Below are 26,646 nucleotides of genomic sequence, written 5' to 3' on the forward strand. Positions count from 1 at the left end.
GTCAACACTGAGTCTGTTGCGTTATGTTCCACTTTTGTTTTAATTTCCTAGGTGTCAGTACCATATCCAGTAAAGTTTTTTTACGACGACGGGGTTGATAAACTGACTGGAAAGTTGATATGACAGCGCGCAGTCCATATGGTGCGAAGTCGCTAAAGCTTTATAAAGAAAACTGAATGACCCTGTGCCGATGCCTCCACTCTTCTTTTCTCACTTTTAGTTTGCGAAGCCAAGAAAGATATGAGAGAAATAAACAGCTTAAGGAATTGACATGAAAGTATTGCCAGGCGATTCAGTAAACGCCGGAATGAACAGGCGTTTGTAATGTCTGAATGTTTACTGGCATGTATTTATACATGGATCTAGTTGTAAAACAACAACAGAAAGAAAAAAAAGTGCTGTATGTTGCCAGAGAGGTTAAACAGCCAAAAAAAGTGCGGAAAAAGCAAAGCGCCGATGGTGCCCCCCAGACGTGCATGCCAGACGTGGTGCATGGCAGACGTGCATGCCATGTTCATCTCAAGAAAGCGGACGTCTTGCTCTTCCCGCTTGGGCTCCTATCCGGTACGTTTCCTTTGTGATCAATCTTCGAACGGCTCCCTTCCAGCCTTTCTATTCCGCAATGCATTTGCTGGTTAGAAACCAATCTTTTATTTGTCGAGTCGCGCTGCCCACATTTCGGCATCTTATTCGCTGCTCAGGGTTTCCAGCACACGACAACATATTCCTCTGTAGGACGAACCAGGCAGAGACAGCCGGTCCAATACGTGAAAGCACATGGCCTAAAGCGTTCTGCTTTTGTAGCTGGTACTAGAACTTCACTTTTTGCTGTTATTTTTCTTGATGTCGCTTCAATGCTGCTGTGTCTTTAAAAGGTAAGTCGTTTTTTGTATTGCCTTTTTTCTGTGTACAGGTAAAAGCGCAACAAATAGCAGCCGTTATGAAAAGTCGCAGGCTCGTATCTCTTTGTCTAAATGGAAGTCCTTAAAGCAGTGTCCGTTGCAAATCTAGCAAGGAAACGCACGAAGAGATCCAGGAATGCCCAAACGAGGGTAATTTATGAGACAAGATAAAATGCAAAAAATCAGTGCAGCGTTTTTGCAGAGATCTCGGAGCAGTACTGATTACATGATAATAGTAGGTGATGCAGCTAGAGATGGCTCATAATCAGCGTAAAAAAAATTGAAACATGAATATAATATCTAACTGATGAGAATAGCAATCATTCTCAGTAGTAAGTTGTACTGAATTATGATAGGTAAATCTGACATGCATCTTATTAGATAGGGCGTGCCACAAGGAACAATAGTAGGTCCCTTGATTTTTATACTATACATAAATGACATTGTTAACATTCCAATGACTCAACAGGTTGTGTTATATACACGATGACACTAATGTTTTTTTCTCTGGCGCTAATCCTAAAGAAATAGAAGTAAAGTCAAACGCTTAGCTATAAGAACTAAATACCTGGTTGTATTTAAACAAACTGCAACTGAATACAAAGCAAACAAAATTGATTCTTTTCCGTGCCAAAAATAAGCCGACTGGTCATGATACCACACTGTGCTACGCGTCTACTACAATAGAACAAGTGGACAGCCATTCATATCTTGGCTTCACTTTTCACAGAAATTTAAGCTTGTCTGATGACATAAACAAGGTTTGTGTAAAGCAGCACGGTCTATGGCATGATATATAGACTTCGTTATCTTCTACCCACTTGGTTAAAAAAATGTATTTTTCACTTGTTCATTCATATTCCAACTACTGTTTATTAGTTTGTGGCACCTGCGGCCGAACTGCAATAGAAAAATTATTAGCGCTCCAACGTAAAGCGGTTCGATTATTGATGCCCTTCAGAACCTACATCAGCGCAGGTGAACTAATGAAGCAGCTTGCTATACCACCTGTAACAATATCCTACACTATCTGATTTTGCCTTCTTGTATACACAAAAATAACACAAACCACAACAGCTTCTATAATCAATACCTAAGCAGAGATACGAGTTACTTTTAGCAGAAAACCTCAATTTCGATGGAGGCGACATTCTAGAGGCCCGTGTACTGTGCGATGTCAGTGCACGTTAAGGAACCCCAGGGGGCCGAAATTTCTGGAGCACTCCACTACGGCGTCTCTCATAGCCTGAGTCGCTTTGGGACGTTAAATCCCCATAAACCAAATCAAACCACTAATTACAATGTTTTTTTTTTGTTTTTTGGCTTTCGCGAACACTGGTATTTCTATGCCGCAAAAAGCTTCTCATTACCTCAAAAATCCTATTTTATAAATTACTGATCAAATCCACTGAAACCCCTGGTATATTGAGCTGACAGTCACTATGCTCATGAATACTGTTTCTAATCGATTCAAGCATATTCGTACTCCGCAGTTTGATATAACCGAACGCATTAGTAGCGTGCACTCCTTGCAGTCGTTTTAAATAAATCACCTGACAAAAATTGTAGACAATGGCACGTGCAGCAAAGGACCCAAATTAGTGGTTTCTTAAAGCAGATATATATACCCATTATTGGCGGCCCACTGATTATACGCGTATCCAATGAATCGGAACCCCGACTCTTCTATGGTCGAAAAAGTGTCTATTATTTCTGCTTATACGCAAGAAGTTGTATTGCTTATGCGTCTCTCCAACAACTGAGCCTTCTTATTTGCCGCTCACACGGGCGCCCTGAAAGTATATGTGTGCTTTTAAATTTGATAGATTAAAAAAGTTTAGGAAAGCTTAGAGCCATCGAGCTAAAGCGGGCTGTTGGTCTTTCGAAACTTGATCTGCAGCGATAAGCACAGTCAACGACACCAAGACTTTCACAACGCAAGCGCTCTCTCCAGCCTAGAAGAACATAAAGCCAAGGCATTCAGAGGACAAACCAAAGACATGACATGTACAATGTGGCCCTTCACAGGCAGACCTAGGCCTGTCGAAACCGTTAGCGCTTGAGTTGTGTCAGCCTTTTTGTCACTGTCAGTGCTTGGAACTGTAGGAGTAGACAAGACAGTTTATACCTTGGTATTTTTTTGTTTTTCAATGACAGACTCTATTCAGCCAGTACATCACTTGCCAGTGAATTATCAGTGAACTAGACATTGACTAGACACTATCCTCACAGCTATAACACATAGGATAAGCAAATACGGTGTATGATACGTTACAGTGGAGAGTTTTCTTCCTAATTACCTAGACCTCGCTAGTACGCAAGCGAAGGACCTTTCTCATACACTTCCTATACAGGTGCAGAAAGGAGCCGACTGGATAGTCTATCAACCACAAGGCGTGGAAAATTTGCAAAACAATGCGCAGAGACCCACTCGCATTGCACAGAGGCACCCGGCCCCGCTGGCACGGAGACTTCCCCGTCGGTGACATAATTTAATTTCGCGAACCAGGAATAACGTCAACTGCAGAAACCTAGCCCCAACTTCTCTCTTACCCCCGGCCTCCAAGTCAAATGCCACCTTTTATCCTTAACTGTTCAGCCGTTGTCTGTCGTTTCCCCTGGAACATATTTCAGCGAAATGATGGGGAAAAATAACAGGCATATTTGTTATGCATAAAAAAGCGAATGAGGAGAACTGCTATCTGAGATAAATGAATTAGAGAAAACCTAGCGCCATGCAAACCACAAGGACGAACGACGACGAGACATAAGCGCTTGTGTCTCATAGTCGTTCGTCCTTGTGGTTTGCATGGTTTTGGCGCTAGGTTTTCTCTGATTCAAGTATGCACCAACTAGCCCAAAAAGAGGTGTTAAATGAAGTAAAGCAAGGGTCACATTTGGGAAGTAGGATGGCTTAAAAGTACCAGTGACTTACCTAAATTCTTATATGTTTGCGTCAAGCTCGGTTTTTGATCAAAGATTGAGTCGGTTGGCAACGGTATAGGCACAACAACTGCACCAAAAAGCGAGATATTTTATCTACTAACTACACGAGAAGGAGAATTGGGCATAAACATGGTCCTTGATGACAGATGTTCATTTTTCTGGGCATAATTTTTCTATTTTCATATACATAGCTCGTAACTATTCCCATGCTATTGACCTCACCAATCTGCGCCAGACCGCAGACGTCGATTGCTTCCCCGAGGGTTCCCGTTACGAGCCAATTAATTTTATGGTTTCATTATTTGGGCAAGCCTTGTCTTTTCTGTCATTTATTACGTCCCGTTTTTGGAAACCTTACGCTCGCTATATTGTTTCTTCTTCTGCAGTAAAGGTACTACCCTTTAGCAGCGAAAAACAACAGTCATGCCGCAAGTTAGGGTAATATTTTATCCTGCCGGCAGCCTCCCTCATTTTTATATCTCTCAGAAGGCCATAAAGGAAGAAATAGTAGTCCTTATGGCTACACGAGGAGGGTCGGGAGAGAGGGGGGTGGGATTTTCTTTTTTTGGGGGATATCTTCTTACCGACGACAGTAAAAATAAAAAGATAAAAACTTGGAGAAGTTAAAACTTAACTATGGCTTCTGGGCTAGGGTATGTGAAAAAAGGTTAAAAGTATAAAAATCACCGAGTAAAAACATCACAACCTCTGATTGTGGTCATGAAAACGCTGATCATGCAGCAGTAACTAACGTTCTAAGGGGAGAATCTCTTAAAAAATGAAGATGACTTATCTAATCCGTAAAGTGTCCTGGGACTACAAGCTTCCGAGCGGATTGTTGAGTAAACGTAAAATATGGCGAGTATAGCGCTCTAAGTTTTGTAGTTGGGCAAACAGGATTGCGGTTTTGCGCAAAGAGGGAAGCGCGGTATTTTAGATGTCTGGGTATGACAGACCTCTGCACGTGAGCTACCCAATGTAGTCTCATGGCCCTCCCTCATAAGTATTCGGCGTAACATTTCTCAGTGGCTTGCACGCCAGTGTATCCTTGCCTCGAAATAGAGGGTGCATGATGCCTCCATTCTAGCAGCGCCTACATAATCCTTCAAAATGAAGAGTGCTCTTGCTAAATGCACCATATGAGTGCTCAAACCTTCTGATTTTTTTCTTCACATTACCTGATCAACTTTGTAGTAAACGCAGTGGAAAACACGCAGTAGAACAAGCATAGTAAACACGCAGTGGAACGACTATATGTTGCGTAGGAAGAGCATTGTCTTTCTTTTATTTGCTCTTGCTGCGGCGAGTGTTTGGTAAAACGATGGCTTTGCAAAAAGATCAATAACGCTCAAAATTCAGTTATTCACAAAGTAATGTACTCCGAAAAAAAAAAACCTTTCACTGCATGAGTAGCCAGATAATGATGTATTTTTCTAATTGCAGGACTTTGTTTACACAAGCCGACCCTAGCGCGACAATGAGAGCCAACGCTGTTTTATAAGATTTTTCTTTTAAACCTGGGCAGTGGAAAAATTTTAATGCAGTGTGCACTCTATATCTAAGAAACTTACTGGCTTTTTCGTTTTTTTTTATACCTAGTGTCTAGACACGTGCCTGAAAATAAACTAGAAAGAAGGAGAGAGGAGCGAAAAGAAAGTTGAGGACGTAAGCGCCTGCAATCACTTCGCTGAAAAAGTTGCAGGGTTCTTTTCAAAGCCGCGTTTTATTAATAGCTCCTTTGCGAAACGTCATACGTAAAAAAATTGCAGGGTGGCCATACAGCTTGGACACTGCCGTTTAGAAGTTGGACGCACGCGTTTTTCTACGTTTCATCAATAGGCCGCCTTTGTTTCACTTTTGTGTTTGTTAGCAATGCATAAAAGGAATGGTTGTCGAAGCGGCAAGTGCAGTAGAAACTAATGAGTGATAACGCCTCTCTTACAAAGCTACTATACATTTGACGATTGCTCCAAGCATATATTGCATATGGCAAAAGTCGAAAAAAATGAGCAGCTCTTCAGAACGACAGTGCTGTTGATTATGTTACGGAATTTCAATGCATGAGCACGTCATCCGAGACCAAATGATGAGGTCGTAAAGAAACATCACCCTGAGATTCAATTTCTCGGTGAAATAAGCAAAATATCGTTCCTAATTTGTTGTGGAACAGCAGCACATTCCAATTTGCCATATTAGATGTGAGGTTCCCCTTATAACTTTAACTGCTACTTAACAAACCAACCAGCCCAACACAGTGTCCGTTGCTTGTAGGAGGATTACGTTGAAAATGTAATTCCTAGGCAGCGCAGGCATACCCTAGTATTGACTTCATGTTGCAGAAGTAAAGCAACTTTTTTTTATGCAAATAACGCACAATGTAGACAAAAGAAGTGAGATTAAAAATATTGCACAGTGTACGGTAATGGACAAAAATTGGCACGCGCGAAAATTATTTCTGCGTTGCTTCGCTGACTAGTAAAATGGTAATAATTGCAGCATAAGCAGTTCGCACCCCTCTCAAGAATCTGTCATTTCGCTTGCCTGCTTTGTCACACGGCACAGAAGTGATTGTTTGAATGAAATCCACGTGCGAATGCACACGTCGGAACTACGAAGAAGCTGTGTGCCCATGGATAACTGACAATATACTTGCGGTTCTAAGGAAAAAAGACTCCTTCTATCACAAATGGAAGCAAAACAACACAAAAAATTATTGTCATGGTGAATACAAACTTTATAGGAATAAGTCTGTTGCGATAATGAGGAGAGCCAAAAAAATTTATTACAGTATTCTAGTTACAATCCCTGGCCTTGACTCGATACAAATTTGGAAAATTGTTAAGGATGTGACAGGACTTGGACCGAAGAAACGCGTTACCCCTTACGACCTTTCCGTACATGTTGTCAATGACTTTAAAAACTACTTCACCAATATTGGTGAATCCCTTGCAAATCAGTTCTCTTTTCAGTCCGCCTCTACTAAACTACCTAGAGTTGTCCACACCGATTTTAATCGAAATGCAATCACTGTCGAGGAAATTGCATCTGTAGTAAGCACATCGCCAGTTAATAAAGCGGGTGGGAACGGCAGTATTCAGACTGCAGTTTCAAAGCATAATATTGATATTCTCTCTAGCCCACTATGCCATATATTTAACCATGCGATAGAGACTAGTTGCTATTCAAAAATTCTAAAAATCGCTAAAGTTGTTCCTATTTACAAATCTAGAGACGAAAACGACCCAAGTAGTTATCGTCCAATATCTGTACTAAGCATTTTAAATACTGTTCTTGAGGAACTAATTGCCATCCAACTAAAAATATTCTTTAGTCAGCATAATATAATTTGTTATCAGCAGCATCGTTGCGTCCCAAACAGGTCGACCACTACAGCCGTTCTAACGCTTTCCCAGTTGATAAATTCAGCTCTTAATAAAAACGAAATAGCAATTGGTATATTTTTAGACCTGAAAAAGGCGTTCGACACTGTATCACATCCAATATTACTGAACAAACTAGGCGCCTATGGAACTGTTAATTACACGCTGCAATTTCGTAAGAGTTATTTATTAGGTCGACAACAGAAAGTGGTAATTAACAACCTTGACTCTACATATAGCGATATAAAATGCGGAGTACCCCAAGGGTCTGTCCTGGGGCCTCTACTGTTTTTCATTTAAAAAAATGATCTTCCATGTTCAGTCTCAATTTCGCAGATTCTCATGTATGCAGACGACACGGCCCTCATATTCACAGGTAAATCGGTTTCTGCGATGCAAGCCGACATGAAGCAAGATTTGATGGCCGTTTTCAACTGGTTCAGTAAGAATAGATTAACGTTAAACATTGCAAAAACTAAATATGTCGTCTTCCATACAAGAAGAAGAAACATTGATTTTAGTCAAATTATGATGTCTTTGAACGGGTGTGTAATTGAACCAGTTTCTTCATTGAAATATCTTGGTTTTATATTTGACAATAACCTTAATTGGAAGAATCAAGTGAACAGCGTTTGTAATAAAGCTGCGTTTGGCTGCTACGTACTTATTAAGGCTAGACAATATTTTTATCGCAACATATTACGCAGATTGTAGTTTTCATTTGTTCATTGTCACCTGAATTATTGCAGCGAATCATGGGGGCACACATATTCAACTTATCTCACCTCTCTGCTACGCTTACAGAAACGAACACTAAGGATTATAACATTTTTTTATTGCATCATCCAAGCAACAATCTGAAGAAATTCGAGTACTAAAATTTTCCGCTCTACGCGACTACAAAATCTCCCCTCTAGTAAATTGCATGTTAACAACTAACTCTCCACTCCCGATGAGCTTATTCACTTTGCCTGTTCGCAACACAAGACACGCTGCTAACGATAATTTTAATCTTCCGCTCCAGCACCACACATACGATGAGAGATTATATGAGTTCATTGGGACGAAAGTCTGGTATACATTGCCACTAGAAATAAAGCTTGCCAGAAATTTTAAACCGTCTTCGAAATTATACTTCTTGCATAATCAATTAATGATGTGATTTCTCTTTTGTGTTTCTGTGTTTGTATTTTGTCTGAATTCCCCGCATATAGTTTGCTGAAATGCTGGTGTGCAGCTTCCTTATACCTTTGCCCAAATGCCTTGTTTTGCATCCGATCGGAAACCGGGTGCTTTTGCTGCCTTATTTTCTCTGTTTTAATTTGTTTCTTTTTTGCTTTACATATTTATTAGGTTGCCTAAATGTCTTGTTTTGTATTGGACCGGACATTAGTCATGTAGGCTATCGGTCCAAATATTTTGTACAAATTTTTCTTGAATTATGAAATAAAGCTTCTTTTGATAATTTCATTTTTCCACGTATGCGCATCCCCTACACTGTGGTGATAAATATCTCATCATCATCTCATCAGGATGAGAAAGCAACACTGCTGGAGCGTGTATGCTTGTCTATTATACAAGCGAAAAAAATAAGTCTGCGGTGAATTAGCGTTTTTTTTTTAAATAGAACACGCCTAATTTTTCTCCCCTGCAAAATGCAATAAAAAAACGATTCTATGAAATAAAGCTTCTTTTGATGATTTGAGTTTTCCACGTATGCGCATTCCCTACACTGTGGTGATAAATATCTCATCATCATCTCATCGGGATGAGAAAGCAACACTGCTGGAGCGTGTATGCCTGTCTATTATACAAGCGAAAAAAAAATAAAAGTGTGCGGGGAATTAGCGTTTTTTTTAAGCAGAACAAGCCTAATTTTTCTCCCCTGCAAAATGCAATAAAAAAAAACGATTGTTGCCCTTCGTGTGACGGCATGCCTGTACAAATCGCACCGGAATGCCTATGGGAGCACATCATGGTTGACTTTTGCGAGAGACTCATTTACGAAAACAGTTAAAGTGGCACAAGATCTCTTTACCGGCGCATGTCAAATAAGCCATGAATAGCGAATCAATGCTTTAATGCCTCCTTCCTTTTGTCTTTCCCCGATCTCAAGGTTTTCTGCGCATCCATGTATCAGGCGCAGGTGGTGGAGTGTCATTGTAGAGCGCCGCGTCGCATGAGCTGCAAGTAGCGCCACGCGTTGTCGGAAACACTGCAGCGGGAGGGGCGCAAGGTAATATGGCACGTATCATGTGCCATATTTAGGGCAACTAGTAAAAGATATATCCACGCTGCTCCCATTAGTAGCCGATGATCTTAGGTGCATTTAAATACTCGAAGCTTTCTTCAAGGACGTTCTTTCTAGAAGAACCCAGAATGCTCGAACAAATCTGAATCCATTGAGAGTAGCCTTTCCTGCCCAGCAATTCTGGACAAAAACATTTTTTAGCGAGAAACCGTTTATGAATGACATTTTTTCACATAATTTAAGATTTTCCTATAATAATAAATATATCCGTTGTTCAACCGACGCCAGTCATGTATATGTTTTTCTATTCCCGTTTTAGCTATCGTCAAAAGCGCTCCCCACTACTTTTCTAGGGCGGGCTTAGCTCTTCGATGCGATCGCTGGAAACACTTTAGTAGAAAGATTTTGCTACGTATCGGAATAACGGATAATTGGTTAATAATAATAATTGGTTTTTTGGGGAAAGGTAATGGCACAGTATCTGTCTCATATATCGTTGGACACCTGAACCGCGCCGTTAGTGAAGGGATAAGGGAGGGAGTGAAATAATAATAAAAATAATTGTTGTTTTTGGGGGAAAGGAAATGGCGCAGTATCTGTCTCATATATCGTTGGACACCTGAACCGCGCCGTAAGGGGGGGGGGATAAAGGAGGGAGTGAAAGAAGAAAGGATGAAGAGGTGCCGTAGTGGAGGGCTCCGGAATAATTTCGACCACCTGGGGATCTTTAACGTGCTCTGACATCGCACAGCACACGGGCGCCTTAGCGTTTTTCCTCCATAAAAACGCAGCCGCCGCGGTCGGGTTCGAACCAGGGAACTCCGGATCAGTAGTCGAGCGCCCTAACCACTGAGCCACCGCGGCGGGTGGAGTGAAAGAAGAAAGGAGTTAGGAGGTGCCGTAGTGGAGGGCTCCGGAATAATTTCGACCACCTGGGGATCTTTAACGTGCACTGACATCGCACAGCACACGGGCGCCTTAGCGTTTTTCCTCCATAAAAACGCAGCCGCCGCGGTCGGGTTCGAACCCGGGAACTCCGGATCAGTAGTCAAGCGCCCTAACCACTGAGCCACCGCGGCGGGTACGGAATAACGGATCATTACCCCCAATAGTTCCATAGCAGTCTCTTACAATTTTTATGGTTTTTAAAATTTTTGCCCGAGAAAGCTGAACTTGTTTGACTTTTTTCCTTGCCATTCAGGAGCCCTAATTACTTATTGAGGAGCTTAATGCTTTATTTACCCTGTTCCTGTGGCTCGTAGGACCGCTTTCTCGCACATGCCTACTCACTCCCCTCTACATCTGGAGACATAGAGGCCAGGATGTATTATTTACCGGAATGATAGCCAAGAATTTTATCTTTTTTATTGGTTCCAAATTAAGCTGCTTAAGATGTCCTACTAAGATTTTTTTGTGCTGAAGGAAGCTCTGCTGGACACCTCTTTTATAATTTTAGCTCAAGATTCCAAAGCGATTCTCGAGGCAGAGGCATACAAATCTTCCTAAATCTGCTGGAAGTACTTATAGTCCTCAGTAAGAATGCGAGCTGTGCGAGATGAAGCAAATGAGAAGCGAAAGGGGACGAGGAGTAGAGACATTAAGTTTTAATTAATGTGGAATTCCCGGTCGGTAGCATTCTCCTGGAGGAATTTAGTGATGACTTTTAAAGTAGATACAATCCTAGTTTCTCCATATGATTAGGGGACAGCTTTGAATACTTGGACGATGTTTAGCTCTCACTGTACAAATAATATCCTCTGATGTAGCTTCTGTGGAGTTGCACCTGCTAAGCGTAGAAACATTTGCATTTTGAGACTATGTGCCGCGCTATGAAGTGCACAATAATATTACTAAATTTTAAAAAATGAGTACTGCAACTAGCAAGTTTGGCACAGAAACGACCTCCTGTTTACGTCAGGTGACATCCGAAAGGAACTATGTTTCTTTTTACACTGTGTTAAGGCTTTTTTATTTGCTGCTTCGGATCAGATAGCACGTACCCTTCTGCCAAGGAAGTGTTTTTGTGACGAAATTGACTGCTTTAATAGAGTAGAAGTTGAAGAAGTGCCAATGTCCTCTGCTCTTTTTACTACATTCGAGAGCAAAAAATTTCATGTCCGTGGGTTTTTATAAACGCGAAGTTCAAACCCATTGCTTGCTGTGTAGGTTAGTCTGATGCTTTAGTTATTGTGGTGAATAAGGAGTCTCAAAAAACAAATACCTATTTTCTTGTGTCTAAAATGGCATGGCTTTCGGCCAACTGAGGCAATACGAAACGTTGTGAAAATGGGAGGAGGTTTAGAAGGGAACAAAAATAAGCAACAGAAATAGCACAGTAGTAGAGTAGCAGACTGCTCGCAAGTGGTGAAAGGAGTGGTGAACAAGTGGTAAATTAAGCCATGCATAGCAGCAGGTGGGACGTAAATGTCGCTGAAAGAAGCAGTGTTGTATCGAGTTCAGAGCGTAGTCTTAAGAGCGAACTCGCCCGCTACTGAAAGCCCTTGACAACGCTTGTTCTCTGTAATGACTTCATCTTTCCTAGCGAGGAAATTGCCAAATATTAGTGTGTCTGAGAACGGCTGAGAACAGCTTTTGAACACAGCGTATAAAGCCAGCAGGGGTCGGCAGCTTCAAACAGACGCTCGGGAAGCGAACAATTCGGTAAGAGCTTTCAATTCACATTCGGGCTGAGACACTATACAGTTAAGGGGAGCACTCTTCAAAATCTAGCATGCACAGATTCGCATACTTTGACCGTTTCGGAGCCGCCGCTGCGGGGCAACGATATAATTCCTTTAGGTCGCCAGCAAAGTGAACTGTATTGCATATGTAATTAAAACACATATGCTGCAGTATGAAGAACGCGTAGAAAGAGATCCCTGCACTCTAGCTGAAATCTTACAAAGAAAGTGCGACGCTAGGTAGAGAGCACCGCTTCTTTTCTTTCGCATTTCTCATGCACAAAAGTCGAGGAAGATCCGCCTGAGAATCTCCAGCTTCCCGAGTTTCCTTTGAAGTCGGGACGGAGATCGACGACGAGTGCGGACCAATACCGATGCTCTCTATATATGCAACATTGCCGGCGCGAACTGAGTGTGGGCTAAAGGTACCCTTTTGAAGAACACGTAATATATACGCTGCTCAGAGGAAGTTTCTTTAAAGGCTCCTGCAAAGCATAGTCTTCGGCTCTCAAGACCAAGGCAGAACGCGGGAAAGGAGTGCACAATGTATGCAAGCAAAAGAGCTTCAAAGGCAGCCCCGAAGCCGCTTTAACGAGTAGAGCTGAAACCACGGAAAAGAGTCATTCCGGTCACCATACATACTAGCCGTACGTGACTTTCCGCATCTCAACTCGGGCAACATGCATTATGTAGTTCGTTTCGTTCACCGCTTCAATTTCCGCTTTGCGGTATAAGTTTCCCTCGTTGACCTTTCTGCGGCGCATCGCACAGGAGTCTTTGCTGGAAGCTCAAAGCGCGTCTGTTCACTTCGGATTCATCTCGCACCCTTGTATTGACATCCTATATTAGCCTTTTCCCGATGCTTGCATTCCAAGAAATGCAACGAAGGGGGAACTTTACGCTTTAAACGCAATTAAAGAAGTCGCATTCAGAGAAATCAAAAGCAAGGGACCAGGATAAAGAGTCTAAAAGATCAATGAAAGGCACTTTGAAGTCTTCAAGCCTCATTGGCTCAGGTCTTGTCAATTGGATGCGATGCGCATGGCAGTAAACGACTTACATGAAAACTGAGACGGTGGTTGAGGAGGGGAGGATGCTCTTAAATGCGTATTTTTAAAATTGATTCGTTGAAAAAAAAATCAGGTCTGTATTGCTCTATAACAAAAAAATTCTCGCTCATGTCCGCGTGGAGCTGCGAAGATTTGTCAATTAACTTAAAAATGTCTTGCCAGAATGCTTACACTGGCCAATATTTGTATAGCTTCTAGTACTCACAAAAACAAAATAGTGAGCCCTATCTCTGTGGCGATTTTAGGAGGCACATCTTCGCGCTGTGTCGTAACCCGTTTCTGAAAGGAGAAAGCTGGTTGCCTTTTAGGAGAACTCTCAGCAAAGCTGCAAACTTTGTTGCGTTCACTTTTTGCTCGCAATGTATTCATTATGAACAATGAATATAAAAAGAAAATCATATTACCATACACTCTGAGAATACTCTTGAAGTAAGGGCGAGAATCAGAATTTTTGTTTATAGTTTTCCAGTACTGCTTCCTTGGTCGCATGCTTCATTTATGGCTTTTATTTATATGCGGATGTAAATTGACATAAATTATTTATTTATTTATTTATTTATTCATTTATTTATTAGAGATACTATCAGTCCGGTCAGAACCAAGATAGGAGCGATACAGGGTACAGATTACAAAGGCGGAACACGACAAACAAAACACCAGCACCATCCAGTCGGTGACAAGTTTTAACATATCAAAAAGTGGAACTCACCTCTAAGCAACAAATAAAAATGCGCAAAAATATCGCTGCAACGAAACAGAAAATGTGAAAACACCACACCCAACACAAATGCAAGGCGCATTACATCAGGCACTATACCAACAATCACGAACTCCGGCAGAGAACACATCCACACCCGATGCGAGCACCACATTCTCTGGCAGTCTGTTCCATTCTCTCGCTGTGGACAGGAAGAAGGAATGCTTGTCGCAGTGCTTAGAAATCTTTTGTTCTTTTACGTGTCTGCAATGTTTACCCCGAGTGATACGTGAAGTAGTTTCGCTTATGTATCGCTGCTTATCGATATGTACCATGTTGTTCATATTCATATAGAAAAGAATGAGTCTTTTTTGTTTCCGGCGACATTGAAGAGGGCGCAAGTTCGCTAAAGTGTAAAGTGGGGTTACCTGATCTTGTCTTCGGAAGCGAGAATAGATAAAGCGAAGTGCACGTCGCTGCACTCGCTCCAGTTCAGCTGCAAGTGTTTGAGTGTAGGGATCCCACACCTCACACGCATATTCCATTATCGGGAGTACGAGCATCTTTTTGAGCGCGAGAAACTGATACCTTTTATACCGCTCGCACTGGCATCAATTGTTTAGAAAGGAGCAGTTCGGGCTACTTTAAATAATCACCTTTTCAGCTGCTCACAACGTGAAGCACTCAAGTGATGTTTGCTTTGAATAATCTTTCGGCCTTTAATACGTGACGATCTTCAAGTGCATATCTGTAGCTGTAATGTGCCTGGATGAAAGTGTGTATCAGTCGCAAGAAAATGCTTCTTAGTAAGCAGTTGTTAAAAGAAAACATGAGAGTGAAGAGAAGCGCTAGACTGAGCAACAGCTTGGCATATTCATTTATAAATGGCTCTATCACCGGTGATGCTATGCGCCTCCTGTGCCCACAGCTTTAATGACCATTGTGACAGTGTATGGTAACGGGCACTTAACGGCACGGCAGAGAAAGAGGAAGTATTCTCGCCCATGTACAAGAGCGTTCTAAAGCGGTTGCGCTCGATGGAGAGGAACACGTGAAGAACAACTTGGCCAGGTAGAGGAACAACGCAATCCGAACCTCACTGACCATAAACACTCTCGGGGCGAGAGCGGCCACGATAATGGACGTCGTTGATCTACCAGAGGCGGCGCCTGCCGACTTCAACCACAACTTGTTTTTAGGGGGAATTTTTTGATTGGAGGCAAGAAGAAGGCACCAGGAGCTTGGTTTGCCTGAGAGACTGAGCAAATTCGATCCTCTCTGCACAGGGGGCTGCGATTTTTTTTTGGGGGGGGGGGGGTGCAAGCGTTTTTAACAGCTGAGCTGATTCAAAGAGAATAATTCTGGTTGCTATAGACCTTAAGAATTTATGCAGCGAGAATACTTTTATCGCTGGCTTAAATGAGACTCGGATGTGTCCGCCTTAGGGAAGTGCGCTGTCTTGTGCATAGGGTCTTTTCGCTGCTGCTTGTGACTAACCGTATGTTTAAAGAAGGTGCAAAAAAGTTCACATCTGAATTAGTTGAAACTCTACCGCTACTTACTGGCTTAAATTTTAGCGTGTTGTCTTCGGCACCGTTACATGGTTCTGCGGCGCAGTGTATCGGACAGTCTTTGCAGGTTGCACTTTGACAGGTTTATTCGCCCGTGTACCACTGCCCGTGTACCACGTTGACACTGCGGCTCCAAAGCCAAATGATGCATTTGTAGTGCTGCAGGTGTTGAATATTTGTGTTCCACGACTTGTTATGAAGAAAAAGATAGCAGCACACGAACGCCGATTTTCCGCTTAGTCTATGCGACTAGAAGGGAATTGAAAGTAATCGTCTTTGTCGGTGTGCGTACTTTCGTGCATATTTTTGTTCACTCCAGCACTGCCTCTTTTGAAACGATGTTTGTCGCCGTCAGTAGCGTAATGAATTAAAGTAGATGCTAAAACTGCTAGTGACCGAAGTAGCCTGCAACAGTATATTATAAACAACAATGCAGTTGAATTCCTAGTTTTCAGTGTGTTTTCATTGATTTATTTAGATATTTTCATAGTTGAGCCAATCCTACAGCGCCTTTTTAAAGAGTAATTGGAAATCAAATTCTAACGTTGTTTCAATATCATTTAGAGCTGAATTTGTTTAGTACGAGCGTCTTTGAGCTATTCTCCTCTGAAGGTCCGGAAAAGTGAGCTTCCGGTAGAGAGAGGGATAAGGAGGGGGTGACATGCGCCTTGGAGAATCACTGAGGATGTGAGTTCTATCGAATACTGACCACAGTAACCTTTAAATTACAGGGTGGCTCAGTGTCAGCGTGAGTTTGGAGGCATCTTTTTAAGGATCAAAGAAAGTGAAGCTGTTTGTGCGAAGGTAAAAAATTTTGTTCTTCCTTTCTGCGAGTGCTAATGTAGCCGCACTTGGAGGTTAGCCCATACCTCGGCATGCTGGACGTGCTGAAGTCTTGGAACGCTCGCATTCTTGATGAAGTGCCACAATCAAACATTACTCTTAACAGTTCGCTCGGTTTGGCTTGCTGCGCACACTGATGACTGATGTTTTGCGCACAGCCGGTTCAAGGCGCTTCTCTTGTTTTCACATGTAGCCCAGCGCACTCAGCGTCTCTCGCTGCTTCACGCGCCATAACGCTCGCCTGCTGTTCAGCCTTGCCGAAAAATAGAGCTCTTACTGCTGTCTGTCGCAGTCGGCCGGCACTGCTAAGCCAGAAGAAAGTCACACCAAATGCACGGAAAACATTTTCATATGTGTGCTGGTCAGCATTACATGGTGCAATATTCTTGTACTAGAGGATATCGACGAACATTAGGGCAAAACGTCGCTCGGCATCGCGATGCACGACGACTAGTTTCGGGTCAGCATGACTACGTATTATGAAGATGGGTGGCTTTGCAGTGCAAACCGCTATGTAAGTGGTCTCAGAAGAGCGAACAATTCAGAAAAAAAGACAGGCTGTAAAATGTTAAAAGAAAAAAAATCTATTAAAAAGGGTCTGTGGAAAGACAGGTTTCTTACTCAGATTGTTGCGCGTTGGCTAGTGAGGAGATAGCTAGTTGTCTGTTGGATAAGAGGTCACTTCGCGACTGAGTTTCAAGTTTTCACGATAAGGCCATGAGTTCTTCCACACAGACCAAACAAAGATCAACAAAAGAAGAAGAAAAAAAGCACAAGAGCGAACATTTGCCTTCGTAAGCAGGCGGATATTTCTTCTTCCCCCGTTCTAAACGTCGCGATGAGCTAGGAGGACACTGCTCCAGTCGCCTTCTAGCCCGCCTTTGATGGATGGAGATGGAAGCGCTCGATTTCCTTCACTGTACTTGACGGCGGCACACCGCAATCTACAAACACTGAAAGACCCGTGGCGCGAAAGTCAACTGTTTGCTGCATGCTTGATTTTTTTTTTTGCTCATTAGTTGAACGCCATCTCTCGCCGTGTGGCCGCCTTCCTATTACTTTCTTGCCTAATGCAGATATGACACATCTATGCTCCTTCCTACACCCTGCCAAAAAACTTCTTGCTACGTAGTTTTAATTTACTGTATGAAGGCTCAATGGAGCTGTCTCCTTTGTCTATCATTCCTTAATCTGTTTTCCCTCCTCGGCCATTCCCCTTCTTCTCTATGGGGTTTGTGCCGGAGAGGACAAGATCTGGAAAGCTCAAATTGACATCTATAGCTAAGGCAATTCTTCCAGTCGTATCTTTTAGGGCATTTCAAGCAGGCATTCTAACTGCGTTAAAGTCGGGCAGGTAGCAGAAATCGCAAAGATGTACTCTGGTAAACGTCATCTGTTGCAGCATCAATGGTCATTGCTTCGAGCAGCACTCCTGGATCGGCACTCTGAGGTAGGGGAGTCAATTTTGAATGTTGCGTCATTCGCTAATAGAAATAATTCATGGAAAACCTACAGGGCAATATAGTGCCGCATGAGCTTAGTTATAAGATTGGTAACACTAAATGCGCAAGGCACAAAGAATGTGAAATATTGCACAGTTAGCAGAGCAGCTCCGTTGCCGATCGAGCGCCATCCGCAAACCTAAAATAACTTTCAGGTTCACTGTGGAATAAGCCTTAAAATGTGCTATGCTGTTCATAAAGGCAGCAGAATAAGCTGGAAAATAAATGACGCATGAGTTGCATGTGTTGACGTGGATCGTGTTTAGCTCTCAGTGAAAACGCGCATAATAGGAAAGTTTTGACGATGGTTCTTCAGCAGCTCGAGGACATAACAACATAACAGATAGATGCGCTGATATTGCAAGCGAATTTCCCCACCAGTGTACCAGAGGACCAGCCAGTAAGCTATAGCTTTGAAAGCGCCGATGTTCAAGTTCTGATTAGAGGAGCAATTGTTTGTACTACATGTGCAATGGCTGCCAGAACTTTCACCGATTTTGCTTCAGGAAATTTTTTTTTTGTCGCGACGATCTCAGTTCACAATGAAAAAAAGTAAACGGATGCGGTGCAGAATGCCAATAATTAAAGCACCCAAGAAAAATCAGGAGCCCATCGCTGCATTTAGTTATTGTCGAGCGACATCTTTAGACGTTAGAAGTTTCGACACCAGCTTGAAACAATGCCATTTTAATTGGCGTAGATTGCTGCGTAGTTCGCTATGCAAATGATTGTTTTCATAAACGCGATGGATTTCCAGACGTTTGCTTTTGGCAGCTGTTAGTTGCGAGCTACAGCAACACAAACACTCAGACCTTACGGTTTCCTGGTACACAACAATTCATCATGTGGTGAAATAATTTGTCCAATAATTGTGGGCTGGATGTCACGCATTTCCGTAAAGAAACTTTCACATTTTAAGAATGGACGCAAATACAGGAATGGGATGGGGTTCTTTTTTTTGCTTGAGTTGAGGAAACAAAGCAGATAACAGTATTTTATTGACATGCTTCAAAGGTGCGACACAGATGCGGGCCTCTATCAGCAATTGTAGCACTCAGACAAGAAAGTAAATATACGGTACGGGGCAGATTCCACAGCAGCGAAAGAAGCAAGAGTGCTGCATCTTTGCAGTGGGCCACGTTGCGACTCAAGGAGTAATTTGCGTTTGTATATGTGTAAGGTCTAGCAGACTACGGCTGCTCAAGTGTCTTTTTGTTAAGGCTGTTAACCCGTGATAGTACAGAGATGAGAGTGTTTCGGATCGTAACACAAGGCAAGACGAGACCTCCGCCGTCTAACAAACTGTGCGTGACCTTACGAGGCCGCCGGAGTAAAACCATACTAACAGCCTAGGTAGCGAAAGAAAACGCCATAGTTGACAAATGCGTACTACATATCTATGCGATTCCGCGAGATCACCTATGTGAATAGAAACATTCCACTGTGTCCTTAGCCGTTTTAAATCCCGTGGACGTTTGTGATTGCCTCAATTGACCCCAAGTTCGCTATACTACCGACAAAGCGGTTCATAAGGAGGTAATAAAAAACAAACAAACCGAATGTTAGGGGGCCTGGCTTCATAAGCATTTTTACTTTACACAATGCATTTGATGTTTAATATAAATTCGCAGCAATACATTACATTCGCGTGCGTAGTACCCAGTACTGAAAGCGCAATAATTGAGCTGGCTGTATTACTCTTTCCTTTTTTCAAGAACACAGATGTAACGAAGATAGCTAGGCACCTATGTTGTCTACGATAGATAGCAGCGAAGGCAACTTAAATACAGCTTTATCTATGAAAAGTATTCACAGTAGAAAACTTTGCAGTAGAAAGAAAATTTACGCAATATATTATACCAGCAGTACGCATATGAGAATAAAATAAAGAAGAACGGATGCCGACTGTCATATGGTGCCTTGTTTTTGCACAAATGGCGCTTCGAGGAAGTGGCTCTCAACAGGAGCAGACGCTTACTCCATGAGCGCAAACTACGAGGCGAGGTATTTACAGCGTGCAATTCTTGAGCTCGGCAGTGCGGCTAGTGCGAGGGCAGCTGAAGGCTCGGCCAAACTCTGGCGCGAACGCCACAGGAATATTCACGGCATCCGCGTCGAGCCACTCGCCTGCGCGCACGCAACGTTCATATGCCTCTTTGACAAAGAAGAACTGAATGTGCGAGAAACGTCTCGAGTCCGTTGTGTCGCCTTCACCTCGGCCAATATCAAATTCCTTGTACCAGTCCTGGTACGATGGGGCCCTGATCGCGCTGCGCAGCGCAAGCGACGCGGCCGCCAGGTGCAGGGCGTCCGTGTATTCGTGACTGCTGGGATCTTGCGGGACAGCGTCGCTCGATCTGTGGGCGTCCCCGAAGCAACGTAGCAGCTTTTCAATCTTGGTGTCTTTCCAGTGTTCGCTAAGCACTGCGCGCCAGAGCAGCTCCGCCAAACGAACGTCCAGCACAGCCATGTTCAGAGGACTTGGACTTTTGGACGGGTGCACGAAGCTGCGTATACAAAGTAGCGGCAATCAGCTGGAGACTGAAACAGTGGGATCATTATGGCTGTGTCAGTTTATACCTTACTCCAATGTATCTGCCCATGAATCACCGTTTTGGTAAAAGAAGGCAGTAAAAATCTCACTCACTGAACTATGCTCACTGAACTGAAAGGAATAGCCACATCAGAACAATGCGCTCATAGGAAGACTTATTTCTATCTGATGAGTCCTGTTTGATGCTTTTCGATTTGGTGCTTTTTCCTTATGCCACATCATATCGCCTGAAAGCTGCGCAAACAATTTTTCACTACTTTTACTGGCTTTTGTGGCTAGCTAACGGCTCTATGCTTTGGCGTTGTTTATACTTCATTCTATATCATCTCGCTTTATGTCTCACTATTTTGTTATGCTTCTAACTTTGTTGCATTTAACACATTTCGCCTTCCTTGCCAGCCGCATGAGATCAACCGCTGAAGGGCGTTCGCTGACGAGATCCGCTGAGGCTTGCTTTCTTTCAGGGCCGTCTTGGAAGCGAAAGCTTCTTACGCTAGGTAAAAACGATTTCGCACTGCGTTGCCGGTTTACCCTCAAGTGAGCCAGAGGTCAAGTGCTGCTATAGGCCTTACCATATGTGGTCCACCATGGTGTCGCACCACTGGACTAGTGACCTTTCGATTCGCCAGTAGAAGGTGGGTCACGTGACAATCACGCCATGTCGCGCGATGGAAACTGCCCTTGTGAGATGAGTTTGGGGCGATTATATGGGCCGCAGCGTTCATTGGGTCACCAACCTCTCGCGATCAACCATTAATTTAACTGCCACCTGCCAGGCTTGCAGAGTGGGTGCGCTGCCTATCCATTGTGCGGAATGCATTAACTACAGACGCCAAGCCACGTCTAGTTGCCCGATACACCACAGCTTTCGCTCTCTGACCGGGTTCCGGAATAGTTAAACCGCAGCTAATTTTGTAGCGAGAGCTACACTTGGCCACCAGTCCAGCCTTTCGCCGGGGTCCGGAGAGGCCAGTTGTGCGCATGCGTGGCGGCCGGAAAGAAGCAGCAAATGCTCCGCACGTTACGTCACATGGAAGGGTGGTTGTGCGCATGCGCCGCAACCACAGAGGAGCAACTGGCCGGCCTTCGCCGCTGGAGCCCCACGTGACACACGTGGATGCCACGTACTACCTATGAGCATAAATGCGCATGCACTGCTGCGTGTATCAAATGCGGATGTGACACGACGGCCGTATCACAGATGTTTCGCATGGGTTACGAGGAGAGTCCGGCCGCTGCTCAGTGGCGGTATCGACAGGATAAATTCAGTTTCTCAGTACGTAATTACCTGGCGTAGCCGAACTAAGCCACTGCCATTTTTTTTCGTTTCTCTGCACTTGCCGCTCGCTTGCTGCCGCCGCTGCGCCCAACTCTCCGCTTTAGAAGGTGCAGATTTTTTTCTTCGCCTGTCGTCAGGGGTAGCACTCCCGCTCGACTCGAGGAAAGCGCCTGAGTCTTCATTGCGGTGGTTATGCAGAGAGACATGCCGACATTTGCCGACAGGCACATATAGCCGACATGCCGACAGAGAAACATATCGATATGCCAGCACTGGGCAGCTAATACCGGTGCCTAATGCCTGTGCGTTTCGACTGCACCGGCCCGCCGAGCAGCGCAGCAGTCTTAGCGGTGTCGGAGAGCGAAGTAAAAAAAAATAATTGTTTCTAGTATGCGGCTACTTCACGGCCAACAACAACGCATGTATATGCAGCGGAGGTGTGTTAAGGGTGCTGAAGTTAAAGGAACAGAAGACGCGGGAGGTTTCGATCACGCGGTGGCAACCTGAACCGTGCACTTCCGGTGAGCGCAGTGGCTGTGAAGCAGTGCTACAAAGGAGTCAGATGTGTCGACAGCCCAGAAATCACACCAGGGCAGAGTGATCTGGACAACCAGCTGCCATGCCCTCAGTGTATCAACAACTAAGCGTTGTTGTACAAGTTCGCACTTTGTGCATGCGATGTGGTGTATACAAGGACCGAGCATTGACTAGGTTGTGTGATGCGATTGAATGGCCGCGTTCAGTACCACCAAACTAGGCACTCAGAGAAGAGATGAATTTCGCAGGAACGAAGGTTGTTCATGCCGTAACGTGTACAGCAGACCGAGAATGGGAGGACAATGGCGATGTCAGCGAACACAGTATGCCCTAGTAAGAATGTTCCGGCTGGCTGCCCGGTCGAGGAAAAGCGTGCAAAGAAACGGTGTATGCAGTAGTGTGCTGATGAGAAAAGTGCACCACCTTATTTTTCAAATGTTTAGAAACACACAACGACGCAGTAGGTACGGGAAGTTTCAACCCTGTTGTTTACTGCAATATGTATTAAGAATATAACCAAATCGCAGTGTCTTTTACAATTTTTGGAATACAAGCATTCTGTGAAATAAGATAATAACTTTGCAAATATTATAGTTAGCGCGATGATTACAATGACAAACTGCAGCACGTTCCAAGAACGTCTTGTGTGTTCAAATATTTGATGGCGTTGCACTCTTTCGACCAATCTCGAGTCCTGTAACACCACCACTTTTTTGGCGACGCAATACTTCGGCGTCAACGAGCCACCTAATGCTTCGCATTAATAAACCTAGCGACCTTTGGAGAGTTCCTAGGTGTCAGCTGGCGTTTCGCTTTTCGTGTCTTGCGTATCTCCCGGCGAGTTGCTTTTCGCGTGGAGTTGGTTTTTTACCCTGCAGCCCGGTACACGAAACGCACTACCGACATCGACGACATAATGCGTCTGCGTTGGCCGGGTGCAGGATACAAAACACCTATACGCCAGCGAGTGCGCCATGCATTTTCATCAGCATAAAAATAAGCGAATAAGCCAGCCTACAAAGTAAACATTAGTTATATATTTCTCTCCGTATGCTTCGCTGTTCTACATGAAGCTTTTTAGGAGCATAGCTTGTTGTGTTCCCGTTACAAACAATGGTTTCTCACGAAGGTATTTTGTAACTTCTCCGAGTTCCTACTTGCCTTTATGAGCTTGCTGCAAACCTGGAATTTTTGTTCGATTAAGTACTCTTATTTGTCGGACTGCCAGAAAGGCAGTAAAAAAATACATCAGGCCACTCAGCCTCAGGTCAAACATCAAGTTGTGGGTGACTATAGCTCTTTCACATATTCTGCAGAATTTGGCCGGAGCTGACTCGCCTACTCATCTTATCGCACACACTAGTGCCGGCCGGCGCTCATTAGGGTAGCAAGACGGCCCGTGAAGGCACGCCTTGTTATCGACTAAAAAACCTCTGAGCAGAGCTGCTCACTGCCAAGACGATCATGGTGCGAGTAGAAGGGGTACAGGTACACGCTGGCAGCCGTGGCATGGAGGCCGCCCATGTGCAGCCTTTGCGCACTCCACGGGTATGGAGCACTGCATATGACCTTTCCTCGCTTAACTGCCCTGCCAATAACTTGGACATCGAGCCATTCTGGCCGGGTGGCGGCACAGTGGTTAAGGCGCTCGGCTACTAAGCCAGACTACAGGGGTTGCAACCCGGCCGTGGCAGCCGCGTTTCAATGTCTCCGATTTTTGGCGTTTCAATGCAGGCGAAACGCAAAAAATCGAAGACAATTAAGCCCCGCCTTAAGTGTAAGTCGCGATAGTGTTATTATGTCCTTTCAACGACCTGCGGATCAGTTATTTCAACAATATTCTCGTATGCGCAAGGTGCGAGGTTCGATCCCCAATGCTGCTGCGTACCCACCGGCTTACCAATGAACACTGCTGTTCCCGTGGCGTATTGCTCTGCGTCTCTGAAATTATATGCTCAGAAAATGCGTCTTTTACTCTACGTAGTGTAAATCAATACACTGTTGTGTTATAGTGGTCCTTGATAAACCTGCCCTTGCGCCAACAATTTTCATCATCACCATGTTCGTAAAGCAATAAAAAATGTGAAGGATTGCACGGCGCCTGGATAGGGCTGCTTACTGCACACGGAGCAATCACTACTGCCAAGGTCACTAGGCACACACCAAATGCGGCTAATAACAAACGACCAGGATTGAGAATTTTGTTTCCGTTTAGCAAAGCCTTTTGGCATCCTACATAGAGCGACTACGGTTACCGGTAAGCAAAACATACAAGCACTCAAGCATCGTAGATGAACAGCTATTGATTTGCAAGCATGTCTCTCAGCTTATCTTTCTAAAGGCCTGCTGACAACGTGGAGAAAGAAATAGAAAATTGCGACGAATGAGATATGTTGTATAACGAGCATCAGCAAAATAAGTTAGCAACCAGGAGAGCTCACCTGTAAAAGGACGCTGGCACTTCAAGGTACAGCCGTCTGCTCGTATGAAGAACAGGGCTCTCTTCACTAAAGTCGAGAGGCAGACCAAGTGAAGCACGATTTCTTCGGACTTTGAATTCAGATGAGAGTCCCAGAAGCAAATTTCGTCCAAAGTTTGCAGGCACTGCAACCGGTATTTCACCGACCCTTATGTTCCTTGATGCCGTAGTAATGAGCGTGAGAGTAGAAGTTAACTTGCTGAGCTTCCGATCCGCTTCTTGGTCTTCGTTAGAGACAAGACTGGAGGCGGCTTCGAACGCCACCACATCACGAACGCTACTGAAACTCTTAACAATAACGAGCTGCTTCTCCGGCGTACCATACAAGTCCCAATAGGCGGTATTCACTGTGTGTTGCAGTCGAGTCACGAATTTAAGACAGGCTGGCCGTAAATTCTGCTCGCTCATAATATCTGGTACATCTAAGTATGCTCTTGCGACGATATGAGCCACAAGGTAGACTGCGCCGACTTCCCAGTTCTTCCTTTCGGTGATTTCCCGCGCGAAAACGGCAATCTGCTCAGCAGATCGAGATAAAATGTTGATAACACCGCCAGAATCGATCCACGGAAGCGTTCGTAGGGCTTCTGCAAAAGTTTCAGCGGGCCACAGTCGAGACATGTTGGCAGAAACGAACCGTTCTGTTTTAAGCGCATATGGGTAGAGCTCATGAAGACGCGTCGAAAACTTGCGAACATCCTCGAGTGTTGGCGGAGTGAAGCTAGCGCCCTGCTGGTAGTCGCTTCTGGTTTTGTTTCTGCTGTGGGCCGTCAGAGCTGCAGAAACGCACTCTGGGAAATTATAGGTGTTCCAGCTCAGGACGTCGTGATCAACCAGCAGCGTCGTCTCGTCTGAGCTCTTGTAGTCAATTGCTACCACTGAATGAATCCGGTACTTGAAGCTGGAAGTCAACAGAAAAGCTAGCAGATTCTTTGTGGTCAAGTGGGCGAGGAAGTGCTTTTCTTCATCTAAAAGAGCTGCGGCCATCTGGGCATAATAAAGGTGCACTTTTCGTCCTTTACTGTCGCGTTCCGGCTTGGCAATTAGCGTGATCTCACAGCTGGAATACAGTTCACGAAGGAACATCACGGCCCCGCTTCTGGACAGCGCATCCGTAGCGGTTGTAGAAGTGTTCGCAGCCATGGCGTCCTTATCGGTGATCACTGCTTCCAGGTGCCCTAGTAGCTTCCTGGACTGTTGCGTACCTTTGGTCATGGAGGCGGAACAGACGTAAGAGTAGAAGTCAGCGCACGGTTCCACTGAATAGTTTACGCTGGTGGCAAGGAAACGAGCCTCACTCGGGCAGCAGAAGGACTCTGGCAGCAGAAGGCGCTTTGGGCGGACCCGCGACGGTGCCGGTAGCACCGCAAAGACCACGACCAGCGCTCCTATGAGGAACACGCCAGCGAAGGCCACCATCAAGGCACGCGCGACTATGCGCCGGGGTATGCGAACCAGGATTTGTTGAAGTGTATCTCCTGGGTCATCCATTCTCTTCCGAAAAAACCAGCGCAGGTCTACCAAAAAACAACAGGCCAGGTGGGTGAACGAGTGGCAGCACAGTGCTCGTAATAGAATGCGCGAGAGGAAGTGATGAAGAGGAAGATTCGTTAACATCTCTAAAATACCATGAGATAAGATACTTGTGAATTTATGCAGACGGATCTTTTATTCACACCTTGCCGATTATTATGTTTCCAGGAATGGTTTGGTTAATGCGGATTAAACCACCAAAAGAGAACAGCCACGATCACTCCCCGACTGCCACGAATGTGATGAGATGACGACGAGGCCGATCTCCCACCAGTTGTATTGAACGCTTAGACATTGAGGGTACTTTTTTTCAGCACCAATCTTGGCGCGCGCACATGACGGCGCTACACAATATAAAGAGCGCCGTGGTAATGCTGTTCTGAAAGACGTGCATAGCGTCCCTCCGTGTGTGTGCCACTTG

The 26,646-nt window shown here is 44.4% G+C and overlaps 1 protein-coding gene across 1 annotated transcript; it reads right to left on the reverse strand.

The window, feature by feature from the left end:
* Positions 1-19,766: 19,766 nt before the first annotated feature.
* On the reverse strand, positions 19,767-26,183 carry LOC144129890 (uncharacterized). Its single transcript, XM_077663951.1, has 2 exons — positions 24,655-26,183; positions 19,767-20,350 (listed from the first exon to the last, which is right to left on the reverse strand). The coding sequence occupies exons 1-2, from the start codon at positions 26,181-26,183 to the stop codon at positions 19,852-19,854; spliced, it is 2,028 nt and encodes a 675-aa protein (XP_077520077.1). The 3' UTR covers positions 19,767-19,851.
* Positions 26,184-26,646: the final 463 nt, after the last annotated feature.

Source organism: Amblyomma americanum, chromosome 4, assembly GCF_052857255.1.
Source record: "Amblyomma americanum isolate KBUSLIRL-KWMA chromosome 4, ASM5285725v1, whole genome shotgun sequence".
Taxonomy (NCBI): domain Eukaryota; kingdom Metazoa; phylum Arthropoda; class Arachnida; order Ixodida; family Ixodidae; genus Amblyomma; species Amblyomma americanum.